At 41.8% G+C, this 19,433-nt stretch overlaps 1 protein-coding gene across 4 annotated transcripts in view; it reads left to right on the top strand.

Annotated features, from left to right (window-relative positions):
- Window positions 1-19,433, top strand: part of RPAP1 (RNA polymerase II associated protein 1) — a 43,246-nt gene that overhangs the window by 16,981 nt on the left and 6,832 nt on the right. For all 4 annotated transcript variants that reach the window (XM_071809186.1, XM_065839395.2, XM_071809187.1 and 1 more), the window contains exons 8-21: window positions 420-535; window positions 971-1,069; window positions 1,527-1,628; window positions 2,423-2,590; window positions 4,630-4,812; window positions 7,521-7,655; window positions 7,826-8,005; window positions 9,969-10,126; window positions 11,454-11,633; window positions 12,383-12,584; window positions 14,503-14,612; window positions 16,398-16,593; window positions 17,514-17,663; window positions 18,146-18,288. In XM_071809186.1, the coding sequence (XP_071665287.1) occupies window positions 420-535; window positions 971-1,069; window positions 1,527-1,628; window positions 2,423-2,590; window positions 4,630-4,812; window positions 7,521-7,655; window positions 7,826-8,005; window positions 9,969-10,126; window positions 11,454-11,633; window positions 12,383-12,584; window positions 14,503-14,612; window positions 16,398-16,593; window positions 17,514-17,663; window positions 18,146-18,288 (2,122 nt within the window). The remainder of the gene's footprint in view (window positions 1-419; window positions 536-970; window positions 1,070-1,526; window positions 1,629-2,422; window positions 2,591-4,629; window positions 4,813-7,520; window positions 7,656-7,825; window positions 8,006-9,968; window positions 10,127-11,453; window positions 11,634-12,382; window positions 12,585-14,502; window positions 14,613-16,397; window positions 16,594-17,513; window positions 17,664-18,145; window positions 18,289-19,433) is intronic.

Here is a 19,433-nt window from a genome sequence, read left to right as displayed (position 1 = left end):
CCACTCTGCATTAGTACCTTTGAGTCATTTCACACCTCCCCTAACACCTCCCTCCTTAGATTATATTAGTTTGCTTTCTCAAAAGTAGGGCTGATCTTATTTTTCTGACCTGGTTCTGATCACTTGCCGTATTGATGTCCTGACTTCTGTTCAACTTCTCACAAATTAGCCTTGTCTGTGAATTTCATTACAGTGCTGTTTACTTCCTCTTCTAGCTCTCATGAAAGATGAAAACAGCTTTAAACCTTTCATGTTTATGCCTCAGTTAACAGTCAGTTTGAAGATTGTTTTCTTCTTATTTTACATGAATCCTATATTTGATGCTGTGTTGAAGCCAAGTAGGTTGGTAAAGAGGGAATAGTATTTTCTTCATCCCTGCCTTGGAAGGTAAGAATGCCATTTTTTATCGCCTCACAAAGATGATGATCTGCCTGTGAAGCCCAAGAAGGAATGGATTCACATGGACAATGTGGAGTTTGAGAAGCTGGAATGGATGAAAGATTTGCCCTCACCCCGGCAGAAGAAAACCAAAAAGGTTTGAATGCAGAAACTGGTGTTTTTCTTGTTTGTGTCTGGATCATGCTTCTAGCAGTAGCAGTTTTGAAGACTTTAAAACCTAGTCGTCTAGTTACTCGGTCTGTAAGATTTCATCAGTTTTCCCCAGTTTCTTCCACAGGGTGGGATGATATGTGGCCAGTTCGGTCTGTAGTGCTCAGGAGAGCTTGGAAGTGAGTCTAGCAACTGTAATTTGGGATGAAAGAGGTCTGAAAGCTAAGAAATAAGGAAGGAGTGGAGAAGATTGTTGTGTGGGTTTTTTTTTTTTTTTTTTTTTTAAGAATTTTTGACCTGACCTGGGGAATTTTTGAACTCTTACCTTGCTGCAGTTGATACAAGAAGTAGTATTTAAAGTGATAAATAGAGTGGAAGGCAACAGAAATAATCTGTTTCTCCCTCCACAATTTCATTGTAGGGAATGCAAGCTCGATTCAGTTTAAAAGGAGAATTGATCCCTGCAGATGCTGATTTACCAACACATCTAGGCCTGCATCACCACGGAGAAGAGGCAGAGGTAGGTGTCATACAGTAGAGAGGGCACACCCATTTCTGTTTTCTGTGTTTGATTTGGCAGACTCCTTTTGTGTTGAGGTTTTCTGGTGACAAAAACCTTAGGAAAGTGCAGATGGATCATTTTCTTTTGAAACAAGCTCCTGAAGAGCAGTTGGGTCTGCATGCATTAGCTGCTTTACTTTCAGAAAACTCCACTAGTGCTTTTTCTCTGTAATGCCATTAAGAGTCCGTGGTGTTGGGAAAAGGTGCACACACATCCTTTTCTTAAGTTCAGTTTTCTCCCGTCTCATTGATGATTAGAACCTCTTCTGCAATTGCTACAAAACATCAAACAACATTGCATTGCAGTTTATCTCTTGTTATGCAGTATTTTACAGTTAATCTTACTTTAAAGAGCCTATTTTTACCTATTGCTGAGGTTATGTGTGGATTTTTTTTTTCTTCTTCTTCCTATTCAGAGGGCTGGTTATTCTCTCCAAGAGCTCTTTCATTTGTCTCGCAGCCAAGTTATTCAGCAGAGGACACTGGCTCTACAGGTCTTGGGTCGTATTGTTCAAAAGGTAAGTCACTTTCCATGGAATTTCTCCCCATAATCAAGTTTCTGGTAGATCAGGGCCCAGATTCTCTGGTACTAATTGTTTGCTTTCTACTGTTCAATGAAGGTGAGTAAAATCACCAACAGGGCATTCTTTTTCACCGAGGATCTATCTACTGTTAGGAAAGTTAAGTGTTGGGACATAACAGATTGAGTTTCAGGTTTCTCTGAAGGGAGATGCTTCCAAGTGTTGTTCAGCAGCAGTGCTGCAACTTCAGTTCTGTAGTTTCTTTGGACACACATTTTTTTGGTTTTTCGGTACTGCTTTTGTGACAAACCTATCCTTGGCAATGACCCTCTCACTCCTGTTGTCTGAGCCAACTTCATGATGTGCTTGTTTTGTAGGAGGTGAGAATGAACCAGCCCACTCCTAGAGCAATGTGCCAATACATAAAAAAATGAATATTTACTTCTGTGCACATTTCCACCTAACTCTAAGGGGAAATGCTAACCTTCCCTCCAACAGCAGTGGAGGCAGAGAAGAAGAAACAGTGTGGTTTTGAGAAGAACAGTGGGGCAGAACAGGGTGAAGACAGAAGATGGGTCCAGACTTTAGAAAGAAGGGTTTCCTGAATTAAGTAACTGGAGTTGTGTGGCTCTGTAGAATGAAAGAAGGAGCAAATAAAGAAAAAAAAATGACTTGCACACAGTTTGCCTGCTTTACAGCAGAAATGCAAGAGGAAAACACACAGAATGTTGAGATGTACCCAGCTGAGATGAGACAGCTTTAACACTGGCTCTGTGTGGTATACATTTCAGGCCAGGGCTGGAGAGTTTGCTTCCTCCTTGAAGGGCAGCGTTCTGCGTCTGCTGCTTGATGCTGGGTTTCTCTTCTTGCTCCGATTCTCGCTGGATGATGCAGTGGATAACGTCATGGCAGCATCTGTTGGTGCTCTCCGGGCTCTGCTGGTGTCACTCGATGATGAGGTGAGACAATCATTACGTGCCCGGGTTTGATTTCATGCTGAGCTGTTTACGGGAGTCAGAATGAGAAGATATAAATAGCTTGAACAAAGGCTTGCTGGGTGGGTTAGCGTAATGATCAATAGAACACCATTGCTGTGTTTTGGGACAGAAAAGAGAGTGTGTTATCCCAGTTTGAGAGTCTCAGATGTCTTTTCTCCTGTTTGAGCTACATGTGCCAGATGATTAAATTCAGTGCAGACTGCTGAGATTCTCTTCCTTTTGACATCTTTGCAGTCTACATCAGGCTACAACTAATGTATTTGTGCAATTTAGTTTTTCAGTGTGGTCTCTTATGTGGTTGGCTTCTTGCCGTGTAGTTTTCCTGCTTCTGAACAGATTAAATATTCTCCCTGCATTCCCTTATACCTCATAATGATGCTGTTTTCTTTTTTTTCTCATTGTCCGTTTTCTGCTGTTCTAATGTGCTTCTCTTACACTGACTAATACCTGTTTTCACCTTCTCATGTGTCTTTTTTCTCCTTGATGCTTTTTCTTCCGTTAGAAGGTTGAAACCTCTTTTGAGTATTCAAAGATACTAGAGAGCCCCGAGCAACAAGATTAAGATGTCTCCCTGGTTGGACAGAAGCAGCCCATTATAGGCAAAGCATGCTGTGGATGGCATTTCATGTTCCTTCCGTGAGAGCTGCTCCTATGTCAGGCTGCAAAGGGGCTGGTGATAGAGTGGGTAGATCTCAACTTCTTCCAGGCCTTTAGAGCTATCCCTAGGGGGGAGGCAAGAGAAATGAAGGACTGGATACTGGGTAGCATTCTCAACATCTTGGTCCTTTTCTAAGCTATGAACCTAATGATGTCCTGATAGATGAGTCCTGCCCACCCATGATTGGTAATTATTCTTATGAATCAACTTCTTAATGTGCTTTTCTTGCTTCTGGTATTACTCTGGTTTATTACTGTCTGCAGTGCTCTGATACTCAGATCAAAGCTTGTGTGGTATGACATCTCATACAAGTAGGGATTTCTGACTCTCGATGCCAAAAGCTGAATTGTGAGTGTTGTGTCAGTGCATTTTCTCGTTTGGAGAGTCCTTCCTAGAGTCTCTTGCTGCTGAGTTTCAATAGGTCTCTTGAGGGACAGAGCTGGAAGTCCAGCCTTTTGCTCCAGGATTCATAGGACAAATAGGCTTTATCTCCACTATAAACACAGAAGATCAACACACGTAAAAATCATGCTGTCTGAAGGCACTTCATTGGAAATTTTTCAAGGCAGCTCAGGGTTTAGTTGAAGTCTACTACTTCTTTTCTCACTAAATGTGATAGTTATTTCTGATTGCCAGTTCAGGAGATGGAAATTTAAAGTAGTCATTAAGTAGTGCAAATGTTTGATCTTTTATATTCTAAAACATTTTGGGAGAAGTAGGTCTGCTAAGGGAGCAATCCCCTTTCTGAAGAGTTGTAACCTCACCTATTGCAATATTGTCCTAGGACCTGAGACTATCCGACACTGTCATTAGCAGTGAAGAAAAGAGGTTTTTTTATTTGCTGAAGCTGCAGAGTGTTCAAAGAAAGACCAAACAAACATGAACAGATACACCAGACAGTCTTTATTTTAATGTGCCAGTTTTTACATGATCGTTCTGAATTATTTATGACCTGAGTTCCACATAGGTCCAGAAATGGGGCTAGACCAAATAAATGCCAAATTTCAGGTTAACTTCTAGAGCCTTCATGGTTTATTTTTATATTAAACATTTTTCAGTTAAGCTGCATTTCTGTTACCTGTGTAGTGAATTTAATTCACCTCACAGTAATTGCTTTTCATGGTTTCCCAAGGGTGTGTGGGTCATAGGTTGGAGTCAGTTCCCTGAAAAAGCATTACATTCTGCTTGTACATGTTTAGAATACCCTTTCTTGTGCTCCTGTTTTCCTGGGACGAAGTGGGAATAAAAAAAAAAAGCATTCTATAAGCATCCTTGAAAATGTTTTGTCTTCCATGATTTCTTTGTGAGAGTCTTATTTTATGTGCTTCTACTCTCCTTATAGAAATATCTTGATTGGACTTTTTCATGGTACCAAGGAATGGCTGCATTCCCTTTTGTCCCCAACAATGAAGAGGAAGAAGAGGATGAAGAGGAGGAATTAAATGGAACAGAGAGGTCTCAAGATAAAAAATTAAAGGATGAAAACAAGCCAGATCCAGATGTGGCCCGGTATGATGTTGTAAAGGTAAACACTGAGCTAGACCTGAGGTCTTTTTAGGAAAATAGGCTCTGCACAGTGACTGTGTGTGCTCTTGAAGCATCTGTCCTCCTGTGTAAGGCCTTTAAGAACATTCTGAACAAGAATTAGAACTTTTCCCTGGCTGTTGGTGTTATGTTTCTGTTGTATATTACCAGGAGTGTAATTTTATTGATCTCTAAAAATGTTGAAACTTGACCTGTGTGATTTCAGTATCATTAAGTATTTAAAACTTCATCCAGGGGAATTGGCAACAAGTACACTGCTGACCTTGTAAGGTGTGCTTGAAGGCTGCATACAGGCATGATTTTCAAGCTCACTTACTTGAGCTAAAAGCGAAAAGGTTCTAGCCACTATTAAAGTGTCTGTATACACTTTTGCAAAGTTAAACATGAGCTAGATAGTTCAGAACTAGTTAGATTTGTACAATGACATTCTTTTTGTAATTGACAAAAGCTGGCTACTTAGCACTTCCATAATTTCATTCTTCATATTTGCATTTCTTAGGTAAAGAGTTAGAGCATTTGGAAGGAATTCCTCACATATTTAAGCCTAATCCCACATTAGTGATAGGAGACCTAAAACCAGAAATCTTTATCGCAAACCCTGGTGGAGCTAATGCGACTCTCTTGCCTGGTGCAATCATTAAAACCTGTGATCACATCACTTGATCTGTGTGCTTGAACCCATTTGAATGACCCTGGTTAAAAGCTTCACTGGGAATATGAATTACTGTACTTGGGCATCTGGTCTCATTTAGAGGCTTCATGATTTGTGAGGTGGACTGCGAACTGGCTGAAGGAAAGAACCCAGAGAGTCGTGATCAATGGGGCAGAGTCCAGGGGAGGCCTGTATCTAGTGGAGTGCCTCAAGGATCAGTACTGGGGCCTATATTATTCAATATATTTCTCAATGATTTGGTTGAGGGAGTAGAGTGTACTATCAGCAAGTGCGGATGACACCAAGCTGGGAGGAGTGGCTGACACGCCACAAGGCTGTGCTGCCATCCAGCGAGACCTGGACAGACTGGAGAGTTGGACGGGGAAAAATTTAATGAAATATAACAAAGACAAGTGTAGAGTCTTGCATCTGGGCAGAAACAACCCCAGGTTCCACTATAAGTTGGGGAATGACATATTAGAGAGCAGTGTAGGGGAAAGGGACCTGGGGGTCCCGGTGGACAGGAGGATGACCATGAGCCAGCACTGTGCCCTTGTGGCCAAGAAGGCCAATGGCATCCTGGGGTGTATTAGAAGGGGGTGGTTGGTAGGTCGAGAGAGGTTCTCCTTCCCCTCTACTCTGCCCTGGTGAGACCACATCTGGGCAGTTCAAGAAGAACAGGGAACTGCTGGAGAGAGTCCAGTGCAGGGCAACAAAGATGATGAAGGGAGTGGAACATCTCCCTTATGAGGGAGCTGGGTCTCTTTATCTTGGAGAACAGGAGACTGAGGGGTGACCTCATTAATGTTTACAAATATGTAAAGGGTGAGTGTCATGAGGATGGAGCCAGGCTCTTCTCAGTGACAACCAATGGTAGGACACGGGGTAATGGGTTCAAACTGGAACACAAGAGGTTCCACTTAAATATGAGAAGAAACTTCTTCTCAGTAAGGGTAACAGAACACTGAAACAGGCTGCCCAGGGAGGTTGTGGAGTCTCCTTCTCTGGAGACATTCAAAACCCACCTGGACACATTTCTGTGTAGCCTCATCTAGGTGTTCCTGCTCTGGCAGGAGGATTGGACTAGATGATCTTTTGAGGTCCCTTCCAATCTCTAACATTCTGTGATTCTGTGATTTCAGATGTATTCTACTAGGTGACACTGTTTAAAAAGCTTAACAGAAGAGTTGTAGACAGAAGAGGTCAGATCAGTTTGTGATTCTGGAAGCAGTTGCCTGGTTCAGCATAATAGATTTTAGCTTGTTCCAAGTGGCCCAACCTCAGCAGATATTTGTGATTAAAATTTTCCACTGTTACAGTTGTTGTGAAATTCCATTTCACACCTGCTTATTGGCTGTTAAAACCCAATTACTCCACACAGTTGGAAAAATGAGTGTTTAAACTAGCAGCTGAACTTAGGCCTAGAAATACAATCATGCTTGGCTGCAAGTTTTTAAAAGTATCAGTGCTACAAACTCAGGTGTTGGGGAATTGCCTTTTCCCAGAACTAGGAATGCATAACGCTGTTGCTTAAACTGAAGATTTGTTTCCTAGGACCACCACTGTTCATGATCTTCTGCTCTGTGGACCATAAAATAAAAATAACGTAATTTCTCTGCATCTGTCTTCCTGCAAAATAAGATTGATGTCTGTTCTCTGCCTCTGTCAACTTTCTCTGCTGTAACAGGTACTCCCAGACAGCGCTGCATTAGTTGGAGGTGGTGTCCGTCCAACGTGATTCAAGGAGCATGAGAACCCTTTTCAGCCACTTTAGGTTTTAGTAGTCTTCATAAGGAAGCTTGTTTTCCTGTTCCCTGTTACTTACAGTTTTAAACTCTGGAAAACTCAAGTATCCAAACTGCGCCAGTGGTCTGATTCAGAACAGAAGTTCAGTTGTTCCTGCTCTCCTGAGGTAGCTCTTGCTCATTTGGTAGCATACTGGCAAATCCACAGAAACTTCTCTCTTTGTTTCCTCACTTGTAATTTTAAAACCTTCTCTTTGCAGAAGGTTTAGTTGAATCTTCTTTTCCTTTCAGGGACTTTTGAGGACACGGATCCAGCACCGGCTGAGGTACATCCTAGAGGTGGTACGACCTGTTCCAACAGTAGTCCTGGATATACTGCACATCCTCACACACATAGCAAGGCACTCCTCTGAAGCATGCAGCCAGGTAAATCTCCCATTTTATGGGAGCTCCGTAATGATAGAGAAAGGTTTGAAAAAAGGAAAAAAAAGAGGCAGGTAAAGTTACGGCACGGAGGTTGGACAAGCGTGTGTGTTTTGCATATCTGTGTAATTACATACAGTTAGTTATTTGTGGTGCTTGCTGTTTCTCTGCAGCTGCTTGACTGTCCTCGGTTGATTGAGACCATTGTCAGGGAATTTCTCCCTACTCATTGGGATCCCCAAGTGGCTGAACCCGGGTGTTTACTTACCAGCCTCCATGGAGTTGCTTGTGCTACTGCAATGAAGTTCATCAGAGTGTTGGCATCTGGAGGACGAAATGCTACAGCCAGGCTGGTGAGTGATTCTTAGAAGAGCTTTCCTGATTACAAAGGCCTTTATTCTCTGTGCCTTACTTTCTAAGTAAAAAAAAGAGGATTAATTGGAGGTGAATCTGAGGTGAAGCTGAAATAATAATTGTGTATATGTGTGTTTTGAAGAAATTGTTGACAGAATCACAATAATAATGCCTTCTCCTGTGTACCAGTAGAAGAGCTGTCTCAGGCTTGTCTCTGCTTTTTTTTTATCTGATGCAGTTATGCAAAATCACATAGCACAGCTCAGTGATACTGAGCAACAGCAGCTGTTTAGAACACACATTGGTGTGTGATACTCTGTACTCTCCTGTGTTCTGGCAGCTTAGGACTGTATAAACCAGAGATGTAATTGCTGTCCTTGTGCTTTCCTGACATTCATTTGTCTTAATAACTCTGAGGTCACTTATCAGTATTTTTAACCCCTCTTATCTACTTCTGGACAGGTTTTCCACTTCAGAGATAATTGCATTCATTCATATAGGTCATCACACTGGTGCTATAAATGTGTAACATCTATGAAGAGCAGCAGCCATTACAATGCAATGAGCACCTCGTAGGGTTTTTGGTTCAGTATTTTTAATAACATCTAATAAATTACCATCCAGGAAATTGCTAATATCAGCAGAAGAACACCAGTCTGTACTATATAATACATAGAATAATGTGCTGATAATGGATAGTGGGATATTTAAAGCCTGTTAAGTGGTACTAGGTACATAATAGAAAAATCTCTGAATATTACTCTATTTCAGGCTTTGTATACTCCAGGTATGTCAAGGCATGCAAAAATTGCTTATGAGGTTCCTGCCACTCAGGCTTTGGTGCTGTTGAACTCTCAAATGGCTTGTTACAGGCTCTTAAACATGGGAATGGAAGAGAATAAAAAAAACTAAATCAAAATCATCAATGTAGGAATTTATTTTAGCTAACAACAAAATTCTTCCATCTTCCTGCTCTGGAAGTAAATTTGACTTCGCCCCCTCTTCTGTAGGAGGGGTGTCAGAATTCATAGTTTGATTCATCAGCTCCTTTGCTTTCTTGCTAGTGTGCATTGATTTTCCTACAACGTGTCTCTAAAGCATTTGAATTTTAGATTATCTATAATATGTCCTTGTGTTGTGAAAAAAACATTGTTAGCTCGTTTGTTTAGACAGAGTGCATACAACCTTTTGTATGTGTGGGAGAAGGAGAGAGAAGCTCCTTTTCATGGTTAAGCAAAAATACCCAGTTGTTGGGGAGGATGAAAATTATTTCTAGAGAACTGCAAATGAGTCATGTCATGCTTAATTCAATGCTAAAATAACCTCAGAACATTTCCAAGGCATCGAAATTCTATAATCTTATAAAATTAATAGGCAGGAGGTACCCTTTTTATAAAATAAACACAAAATTGTAGAAAGATTTAGATTGTAGGGCCTCTAAAAGCCATTTATTGTGACCTCTCAAAAAGAATATTGGCATCAATTCAGTACTTTTCTATACATTGTTTTTCATACGATATATCTTTAAATGTAGTCTTGACTAATAGAGTTCTATTTATGACTGCTTAAAGAAGGATAATTATATTTCTTAAAAATCAGTTAAATGCTGCAGAGAGCATCCAAAACAAGAGTGTGTGTGGGTTAGATAAATCCCTGTCGGGAATGATTTAAGTGTGGTTGATTTGTGTTAGGAATGGATTAGGTAACACCTAGTCATTCCTTCCAGGAATATTTCTCTCCTAATAGCCATTGACCATCTACTGGTCCTCTGGAGTACGCTCCTTAAGATTACACAAGATAAAGACAGATTTGAACAGTGCAAGAAGAGTTAGAATGAGCTGAATTGAAATCTGCAGCTCTTTTGGCGTGTCAGAGTAATGAGCTAATGCTGCGTGCAACTGCTGTCACTCATCCCTTTGTCTTTTTTTGGTGTGCATTCTTGTTTGTTCCGTTATTTTACAGCTTAATAAATTTGAAATGAAAAGCCGGTTAAGTCGATTTATAGCTGAAGACCCACTGGATCTGCCCCTGCCGAGGGAAGAAGCTGTCAGGCTGAGCACGGAAGCCTTCCGGCTGTGGGCTGTGGTGGCTGGTTACGGTCAGGCCTGCGATCTCTACAGGTATTGTCCAAAGCTGGAGAGCTGGGAGTGGAGGCACCACGGGGGAAATGGACGTCCTGTTCCAGAGGGGCAAATACAGGCATCTCCAGGTTCAGTCTCTACTCCCTTCAGGGAGTCTTGTCTCCCCTTCTCTGGCCTCTTGCAGTAGAACTCACAGTTCCCTAAAGGTATTTGTGTGGAGGATCACCATTTTTCTGGTTGTCCTTTATCTCCTGTGTTTAAGCACTGGTATCCTGTTGTTTCTTCTCTGAACTATGGGAAACCCCCCTAATGTTTTAGGGCTACATCTTTTTCCTCTTGAAGGCATGAATAATGTGTGCTTGTGTGACATCAAGACACATCGTTTGCAGCACACGTAGGATTGAATCTGATGACCTAAAGGCAGACTGTGGGCAGCCGTCACCAGCATGCGTGCCAAGTGAGGCAGACTGGTGCAGACAAATTCTGTGTGCTGCCTCCTCTTTCACTTCAGTACAAGTTCTTGTGCTTGACCGTCAAGGTCTGCACTAGGATAAGTCTGACCTACCTCAAGCGTTGAATCTTCTTCTTGTAATTGCATTGACTTGGAAGCACGGGGCTGGTTGTAGGGTTGCTCTGAAGAGGAGTAAAAGGGAGGCCAGTGTTAGGTTTCAGAAGGGACATTCTCTCTCTGCAATGGCATTTTGTGTTCTCCAGCCCAATCAGGTGTATTGGTTAATAAAGAGTAAAAGCTATATATAATTCTTAGCACTGTAAATAATGTTGAGGAAAGAGGAACAGCAGAAGATTCCTTAAATTTGCGTGATTATAACTGTGGATACTTTGGCTGAGAATTTGAGAACTAGGAAAGCAAGAAAAAAGTAGTTTTTCCAAGAGATTATCAGAATGCGTGGAAGCGGAGTATTAGGTAGGTGCTATTCAGATGGATTTGGTATGACAGTATTCTTTCCTTGTCATCTTTTTTCCGTGTCCATTTAGTTTTGTTATTTTGGTTGTGGTGATGGTTCTCAATCTTATTTTAGCAATCTTTATAAATATGTGATGGGATGGTGTAAAGAAGATAGAGCCAGATTCTTCCAGTGGTATGAAGTGGAAGTACAAAAAGCAATGGGCACAAATGAAAATATGGGAAATTTCATTTAAGTGTAAGAAAAAAATTTACTGTAAAGGTGATCGAAGACTGGAGCAGGTTTCACAGGCAGATTGTGGACTCTCCGTTCTTGAAGATATTCAAAATCCAACTGGACGCGTTCCTGGGCAAACTTGCTCTATCTGGCCAGGGAGTTGAACTGTAAATGATCTCCAGAGACCCCTTCCAACCTCATTTCTTCTGTGATTCATACTATAGGGATCTCTACCCTGTGCTGGTGAGGATACTGCAGTCCCTGCCTGAATTCCTTAGCGCTTGCCATGGGAACGGACCTATGGTTGAGTTGTCTGTCCAGCGAGCTACAGCGGTGGTTACTCTGCTGACACATGTGATGCAGACAGCAGGCTGCACAGCAGAGCTGCAGGCCAAGCTGAGCAGGTAGGCCCTCTCTGTCACCAGTTCTGCATATCTGAGTAGTTTGCATCTTGCCTTCCCTCTCTTTGTTTTGGAGAACTGGCTGTCACTTTTTTTCTTTCATTTTGAATGATTTATTGTCCCACATGTGAATTCCTGCATGGTGGGGTGTATTCCCTGTGACACAGGGTCAGAAGGCATGTCTAGTCTGACAGCTGTCTACCTACTAGCCTGGTAAGAGGCAGAAGTAAAAATCTGCATTCAGCTGTGGGACAGAAGAGCAGTGTTAGCCAAATGCTCTGCTGAAAGGAGCTGGAAAGTCCCTTTAATGTTCCTTATGGGGAAAAGAAAGTAACCTCTCTGAGGAACAGAGGAAAGAACCTCTCTGCAGAGACCAAGATGGGTCAGAATTAAGAGGTTGGTTGTTTTGATAGATACCAAATCAGTAGGATTTGCTTCTTTCCTTCTGGTGAAAAGCAAGAAACTTTAACTAAAGCTGGATACTGAGGTAGTGTGTCTGATAAAACAGAATATTGCAGGTTGAGAAACTTCAGCTTTCATGAGTAGATTCTACATTCAGCCTTTCTGTCTGGATTGATTTGGTCTGGTCTGTGGGAATGTGCAAAGACTGTTTTGCTCTGGTGGCTGTTGACAGGTATCACCTTCTAGACTAAATGCAGCCTGAAATCTTGCTATTAAAAATGCTGATTTAGAGAAAGAATTGTTTCTGAGGCATGTTGGCTATCCTGTGTCATTGGTCCATTGTGTTTCAGCAACAGCTCTGAAGATGGTGAACAGATTCCACCTCCTCCAGTGGCGTGGAATCAAGTGTCAGGCCTACAGCCCTTCATAGAGACTGGTCTGAAAAAAACGCTTCAGGAGATATCCCAGACAGAAACTTGGCAAACTCTCCAGCCTCTGACCACAGCTTATATGATCTATTTGGGAGTTTATTACAGCGCTTGCAACCAACAGGTAGGACCTGAAAATGCAGAACATCTTTTCATCTCACCAGCATCAGCTTGTGTGTTACCTCTGAAAACCTGAACTTACAGGCAATACTGAAAGAGACAGACGTTGAAGCATCAAGCTGAGGGCTAGATTTTGTTGACCACAGCTCATATCTAGGCTGCATAGCATTTAGGGTCAGATAGGTCTGCAGTGCCAAATATAATTGTCTTCCTTTCTTCCTTTGGGCTCAGAGTCTCGATCGAGGTACGTGGTAGTGTTGCGACTGTTCTGATTCACTGCAGAGATCCAAAGGACAAAACAAATATGACCTAATTTGTTTTGGCAGTCCTTTCTCCTTGTGGGCTAAATCAAGTTGCACATTTTTGCATTTGCTGTGGTCTGAGAGCTTACACGTGAACAATGACACTGCAATGATCTGGCTGGAAGACTGAGCGTTGAGGGTCATGCCATGTGAACTTCAGACAGGAAACAATAAAGATAAATTTATTTGCTGCCCCACTGACATTCAAGGTCAAATTCTGTAACCCAGTTACAGTTGCAGGATGTGACTATCTTCTAAAGTGAGTTTTCTAAAGGTGGCACATCAGTGTGATACTATTGTAGAAAAACATCATGTACTTCAGCTACGTTAAAGAGTCATGTTCTAAACATAAATGCAAGTTTCCCCTTTGCTGCTTAGTTGACATGCCCAAGTTTTGACCTGGGAGAGCTGGTTTTGGGGCATGGGGGTAATTAATGGCTGTGGTTATTCACACTTCTGCAACTCCTCTGAAACTTGCCCAAAGCAACTGAGTTTGTTAGTTGTGGCTGTGGTAGAAACCACCAGTATCTTTCTAAGATGTCTTCAGTGCCCCAAAGGTTGGTCTTCATATGCTATCTTTAAGACCTGAGCATTAGAGGATGAGGATAACCAAGAGGTTAATACTCGTTTTCAACCTTTATAGATATCCCAGAAGAGTGGCTGACAAAATAATTTCTTGAGTCCTTGAACTATGACAGAAGATTTTTTCATTTCCACTTAAAAAAAAGTTCAATCATCTATCTGTGATTAGCTAATCTGATTAATATGTAAAAATAGAACTGCATGTAGCACGTTTGAATGGACTAGTGCAGAAAAAATCAACTTGTATAGTAACTAGATGAGTGTATACTGGGACCTTCTTGGAATATTTTTGTGAGGTGACTGAGAACTGAGGTTAACATTCATGTAGATTTTACTGATTTCTGGAAAGGGATTTCACAGTGGGTAAAATTAAATTTTATTTTATAGAAATGAGTATTTCTGTATCCTAAAGCATTCTAATGAAGGGAAAGAACATTAAAATTTGCCAGCATGTTCCTTCAACCTGGAGTATTGCTTACTAGGGTTGGAAGAATTTGGATGGTTCTCTAAAACCCACAGATCCTGCTCTGTGCAGTGTTCATCCACGGTCATGCTTTGATGGGTAGGTCAATCACACTTCATGCAGTTTTTATATATATATATGTTTTGGTTTTTTTTTTCCTAATGATTTTGTTTTGGAGACACTCATGGTGCCACTCAGTTTTCTCAAGGTAGTTCTGATCACGTTTGTGTCATCTTCAATTTAAAAGGAAAGACCAGCATGTAGCTGGTATGGGGAAGGGGGTTTAGCCACTTCGGGCAAGTTTTCATATAAAGAATCTTGATCCCAAGGATCCCATACCTTATTTTCACATAATTAAGAAATCTCTCTGATAATTTTAATACTTGAGTATAAGAACACTTTGAGGTCTGGCAGTGGGGCCAGCTCTCACCTGGAGCAGTACCACTATGTAGATGATGTGGTCTGGGAAAAAGATAATAAACACAGAGAAGGCAATTAAATCAACCTTTCTTTTTGCCCTCACTGGAGTGCCTTCGTTCACCATCTTTTCTTGTCTTTCTCCATGTCACCTGCAGCCATCAGTCAATCCAGTTGACTACTTAGAGGAACTGGAACGTTTGACATCTGAGGTGCTGCAGCCCCTTCTCAGCCAGCCAGCCATACACAGCATGTGGGACTTGCTCAGGTAAAATAATTTCACCGCTAAGATACTGTTGCCAGACACTAAAGGAGCCTCATTTCTGTACTGTGTGGCAGTTTTCCATCTTTCCCCTGTACATATGTGCCCTGTATGTGTGAATTAGAGTGTAGCAGGGCTCTGTCTGCACCCTGCTTTGTCTTCTCTCCCCTCAGAGCAAATAGCACGATGGCTGCAGAGGTTCTCCAGTTCTTCCTTTCCTACTGGTTCTGCTGCATGGTTCCCTTCCCTGTACCTGTGTTTTTTTCATATCAATTTCAGATTGATTTTAGTCACTCTTGGCTTTGATTCTTCTTCAGTTTCATGGGTTTAAAAAAAAGTAACATCAATTTGAGTCCCTTTTACATCGAGGAAGTGAATGTATATGTACATGTATGTGTACCATTCATGTGCTCTGTGTGATGCTGCCTATATAAAATGATTTAAACTAGACTCTCATCTTTAAGCTCCTGCAGAGCTTCACTAAGGCCTTGAAAGCCCCTGCAGGAAAGTGAAAGGCCATATACCAAACTCTTCTTTCAGACGTTTGGATAACATAAGCATTGTCTTGGGCTCTGGGAGTTGTTCAGCACTGCAGATACTCGTCTTTGCTGTAGAGGGAGCTTCGCTACTAGCCTGTGATCAATCCTCTGGAGAAAGCGGAACCTAAAAGGCCTAACTTGTGGTCAGGGAGACAGCCTGCTGCTTCTGAGAACATTTGATATAAGGGCCCTTGAAATCTTTGGGTTTAAGCGGTATTTGAATGGTCACCAAACAATTTGGCCCATGTTCTTTTATGACTGAGAACTGAAGTCTGAAGCTCTTAGCACTAAAGGTTCCAACACAAGGAACACTCATTAGACCCTTTTCTGCCTGTCCCTGAGGTCTGAAAATGACGGGTTTGGTCAAACTGTAAAAGCCCATCAGCAAGAATTCTAAGCTGATCTTAACGTTGGCTGTTAAAAATGAAGAGTAAACTAATCTCTGCCATAATATTTTGGCAATCTCGTCTGAGCATTCTGGGCAGGTTAGGGCCAGGAGTTCAGGGTGCTCTGTGAGCCCCAGAGGTGTTGACACATCTCCTACAAGGTAATGCCAGTGGAACGAGTTGCAATGCAATGGTCATTCTTCCTTTTACTGGTCTTGCCTGTAGAGACATGGTGTGTCTCATGTGGACCCCGTAAGCACTGCTGGTATGGAAAGTTCTAGTTTTGCCCGGAAAAAGTGAACATACACACACAGACACGCACACGAAGAGCGGTGTGCATGGTCATTGGCACATACATTTAAGCTAGGTTCTTTCTGGATAGACTTTAAAATTATGCATTTCATGAGTACATAAGGAGCAGCATTTTTGCAATGTCCATTTTAGGTATAAGCTGGCCTTTTGGCTTTGTCTGCCAGTTATTATTGAAATGTCTTGCCTATGTGGACAGCTTTATTAGCCTGGTTTATGTATGTACATGGGGAAGTGTGTATTTTTTTTTCAGTCAAAGGCCCAATGCTTTCAAATGTTTGACATCAGAGGTGCATCTCTGCCTCAGTACTTCTGCATGTCATGAACATTTTAGCTGAAGATGAGAGTTCGTGACAATTCACTGGTAGTAGTTTGTGTGGTGACTGTACTTACTTGACCAAATGTGATACTGGGTTTTTTTTCTTTCTTTCACAGTCTTCAGGGCTTCCATTTTACTGTGATGTGTGGCACAGTGCAGACAGTAACATTCCTACAAGACTATGCTTCAGCAGTGTAAGTGGTTTTGACCTGACACCTCTCTTTATCTGTTCACACAGGCCATGTTCTGCTTTGTGCAACCCTCTGTCCTGTTCCCCAGCACCAGAATCTGTCTTCAGCATTGCGTCTCTGAGTTGCGCTGGAGGCAAACCTCCTCTAAGCCTGGTTGGCTCCAAGTCACCTTTCCCCTTCCTCACGGCCCTCCTGTTTCTCATCAATAGCATCACTAACATTCACAAAGGCCTGAGCAGCAAGGTGAGAACAGACTTTTTCACTGTAAGTTCAAGGTGAATTATGATATACTTGTGAGGGAGGTTCATATTTGTATATTTCCAGGCTTAAGAGTCATGTTAGTAGGACTAAAAAGAAATTGTCATGTATTTTCATTTTAATAATATCAAAATACTATAGAGAGAAATACCCCAACTTTCAGAACAGGTGAGATGAGGATTTGAAAAGTATCTTCTGTCTTTGAATTCCAATATCCAGTTGACACTGGGAAGCTTGAATTATAGAACAGGTGATGAATGATGATGACGCTTAAAGGATGGATTTATAAAGAGCATTGAGAAGAGTGAAATAATTGTTTGGCTAAGTGCAATAAGTTAGCTGACTGTCAGAGGAGGAAAGGAATGATTGAAGGGTATATAACAAAAAATTGAATAAAATTAAACACGAGAATGAGTGCTGCAGTAGCTGGAGAGGTTTTTTCCCACTTCTGGTTGTCCTGAGTTTTTGGAATCAGAGAGTCATGGAAGATTGCAAACTGTGAAGAGGAAATGGCAGAGCCCTTGAGAGATGGAGTACTTAGCATAAACTTTCTCAAAGCCTTCTGAAGTCTCCTTATGTTGAATTAGCTAACCAATAACTAGCAGGGGCCAGATGAGAGAGAAATGTCTTAAGCCACTGACCAGACTTCTGCTTTACAAAGCACTGTGGAAAATATAGGCAGTGACTATTGGTTACCTGCAGTGGGGGGTGGTCATGATGGATGCAGGTGAGCCCTGAGGCAGAAAAGCAGATATTTATCAGGATATTTTAAATATCCCTTTTGGAGTAGTCAACAGGATTTCTTATGTGAGAGGGTAGGGGATAGTCCTTGGAGAGGGCTATATTTGACTTTCCTCCAAGCATGAGCTTAGTAGTATTTGTCTCCACTTCTGATTCCTTTATAGTACAGCTCTGTGCTGGGCATCAGAGGCTTGAAGGATTATCTGCATCAGAGCTGCCAGAACGGACTTCCCTCTGTAACACCCTCATCTGCGTGGATCCTGCGCCACGAGTATCACCTGCAGTACTTTGTGTTAACACTGGCTTCGAGAATGGTATCTTTATTAGTCCTTTATTAGTCTTTACACTTCTTTCACCCGAGGCATTGATTCACACTGGCCTCTCTACCTTGATGTGTCAGACTGGCAGCTTGTCTTTGCATCCATCATCTTTCTTATCTCTGACTTGGGTCTGGTGATTCTTCAGCTGTCTTTTATGCCCCATTAGCAAATAATATCTTTACAGTTACTGATGTGGGGATTTAGATCCAAAATACTTTGGCGAAATTATATTTCTGCCTGTCTTTGGGATACAGTGAGAACAAAGTTTTCAATTGTGCTGCTAAAAAATATATCTGACTCTTCCAGACAATCAGGGGGAAGCAGAAAGATCTGAGTATGGACACTGACTGTTCTGGCAATATGCCTCAGTCTCTGACTTTCCAGTGAGATCTGTATCTCTGTTGAACTTCCTGTCCTTGTTGATTGCCTTGACAAATAGTACAGTGCTTTTACCTGTTGTTTTGTTTCCTGTACAGGCAGGCACTTGTCCGGATTACGCCCAGCATGCCTCACTGCATCACTGTGTTGCCATGGCATTGCTAAGCCGGCTATTGCCAGGGAGTGAGCATCTGGCTCACGAGGTCCTACTGGATTTGGCCTTTAATCCAGAGTTTCTTCCGTAAGCTTTGAATTTTTTCCTTTCTGTAGTCTGGAACACGGGTATACTTGGGAAAACTGGAAAAGGTCACATTGGCACTGCAGTTTTGTCATAACTTTTGGCTTTTAATAGGGCCTGTGTTCAAACTTTAGTTACTCATTGTCATATTCTCCAGTCATGGAGCCGTCTAATCAGACAAGCGGTGCAGTTGCAGATTTCTCTCCAGTGTACCAATGTTGAGAAATGTGACTAGTTTCTTCTGATAGCCTCTGTGATAAGATTTGTGCAATTCCTGATAGCACTGATTCTCACTGAGACCCAGCATCTGCCATCCTGAGAGTAGTGAGTCTAGAAAATACATAGGAATTTGATGTAGCCTGAAAAGCTTATTAAGTCTTCCTCAAACCCTTATTATACAAGTTCTTATGCAAATTTTTCCTCATTTGACAACTGTGATGTCTTCCACCTCGCACCAGAAGAAATCATGAGCGTCTCGAATGTGAAGCCTCCTATGTCTGTTCAAGAAAATGGTAGCAGTTTATCTTGTTCATCACAATCTCTCTGAAATTTGTCATGGTACATCCCTGTAGGAGGTTGGACCAGGGTGCTGCAAGGAGATACTATAGTTTTCCAGAAATGATATTTCTGTGTTTTGTTTTTGGTTTTTTTGTTCACCAAATCTGCTATAGTGGTGCCATTTCATGAGAATTTGGCAAGTAATCTGATACCATGACCAGTCTCTGGTCTGAGATTGTGGCACATGGATTTGACAAAGATACCCCCAGTTTCTAACTGCTCGTCTGTATAGTTCCTTTGACCTTGCCACTACCAGCTGCAAAGATACTGTTTCAAGAATTGTCTCATTGATTCATATAGGCCTATATGATATGTGGTATTTCATCTGAGCACCCTGACAGCTGTGTTGGTATAATAAGCAGACTGCCTCTCTGGACAGGTTGCAACCTCCACACCAGACTGCTGGCGTGTGGAGTTTTTTCGTGGCAAGGCCTTAGTGTTGCTAACTCCAAATGTAGTTCTGTGAATTCCCTGTAGATGCCAAGGAAGCTGATGCTTTACTGACACTCAGAATTATCACAGCTGAATGCTGTTCAAAGTTTTGTGAGTGCTGCACATTTACCATGCTCCCTGATCCAGGAAGACTGTAG

This window comes from Patagioenas fasciata, chromosome 5 (assembly GCF_037038585.1).
Source record: "Patagioenas fasciata isolate bPatFas1 chromosome 5, bPatFas1.hap1, whole genome shotgun sequence".
In the NCBI taxonomy this organism is placed as follows: Eukaryota; Metazoa; Chordata; class Aves; order Columbiformes; family Columbidae; genus Patagioenas; species Patagioenas fasciata.
The sequence above is the reverse complement of the archived record's forward strand: the minus strand, read 5'-3'. Positions and strand labels throughout refer to the sequence as shown.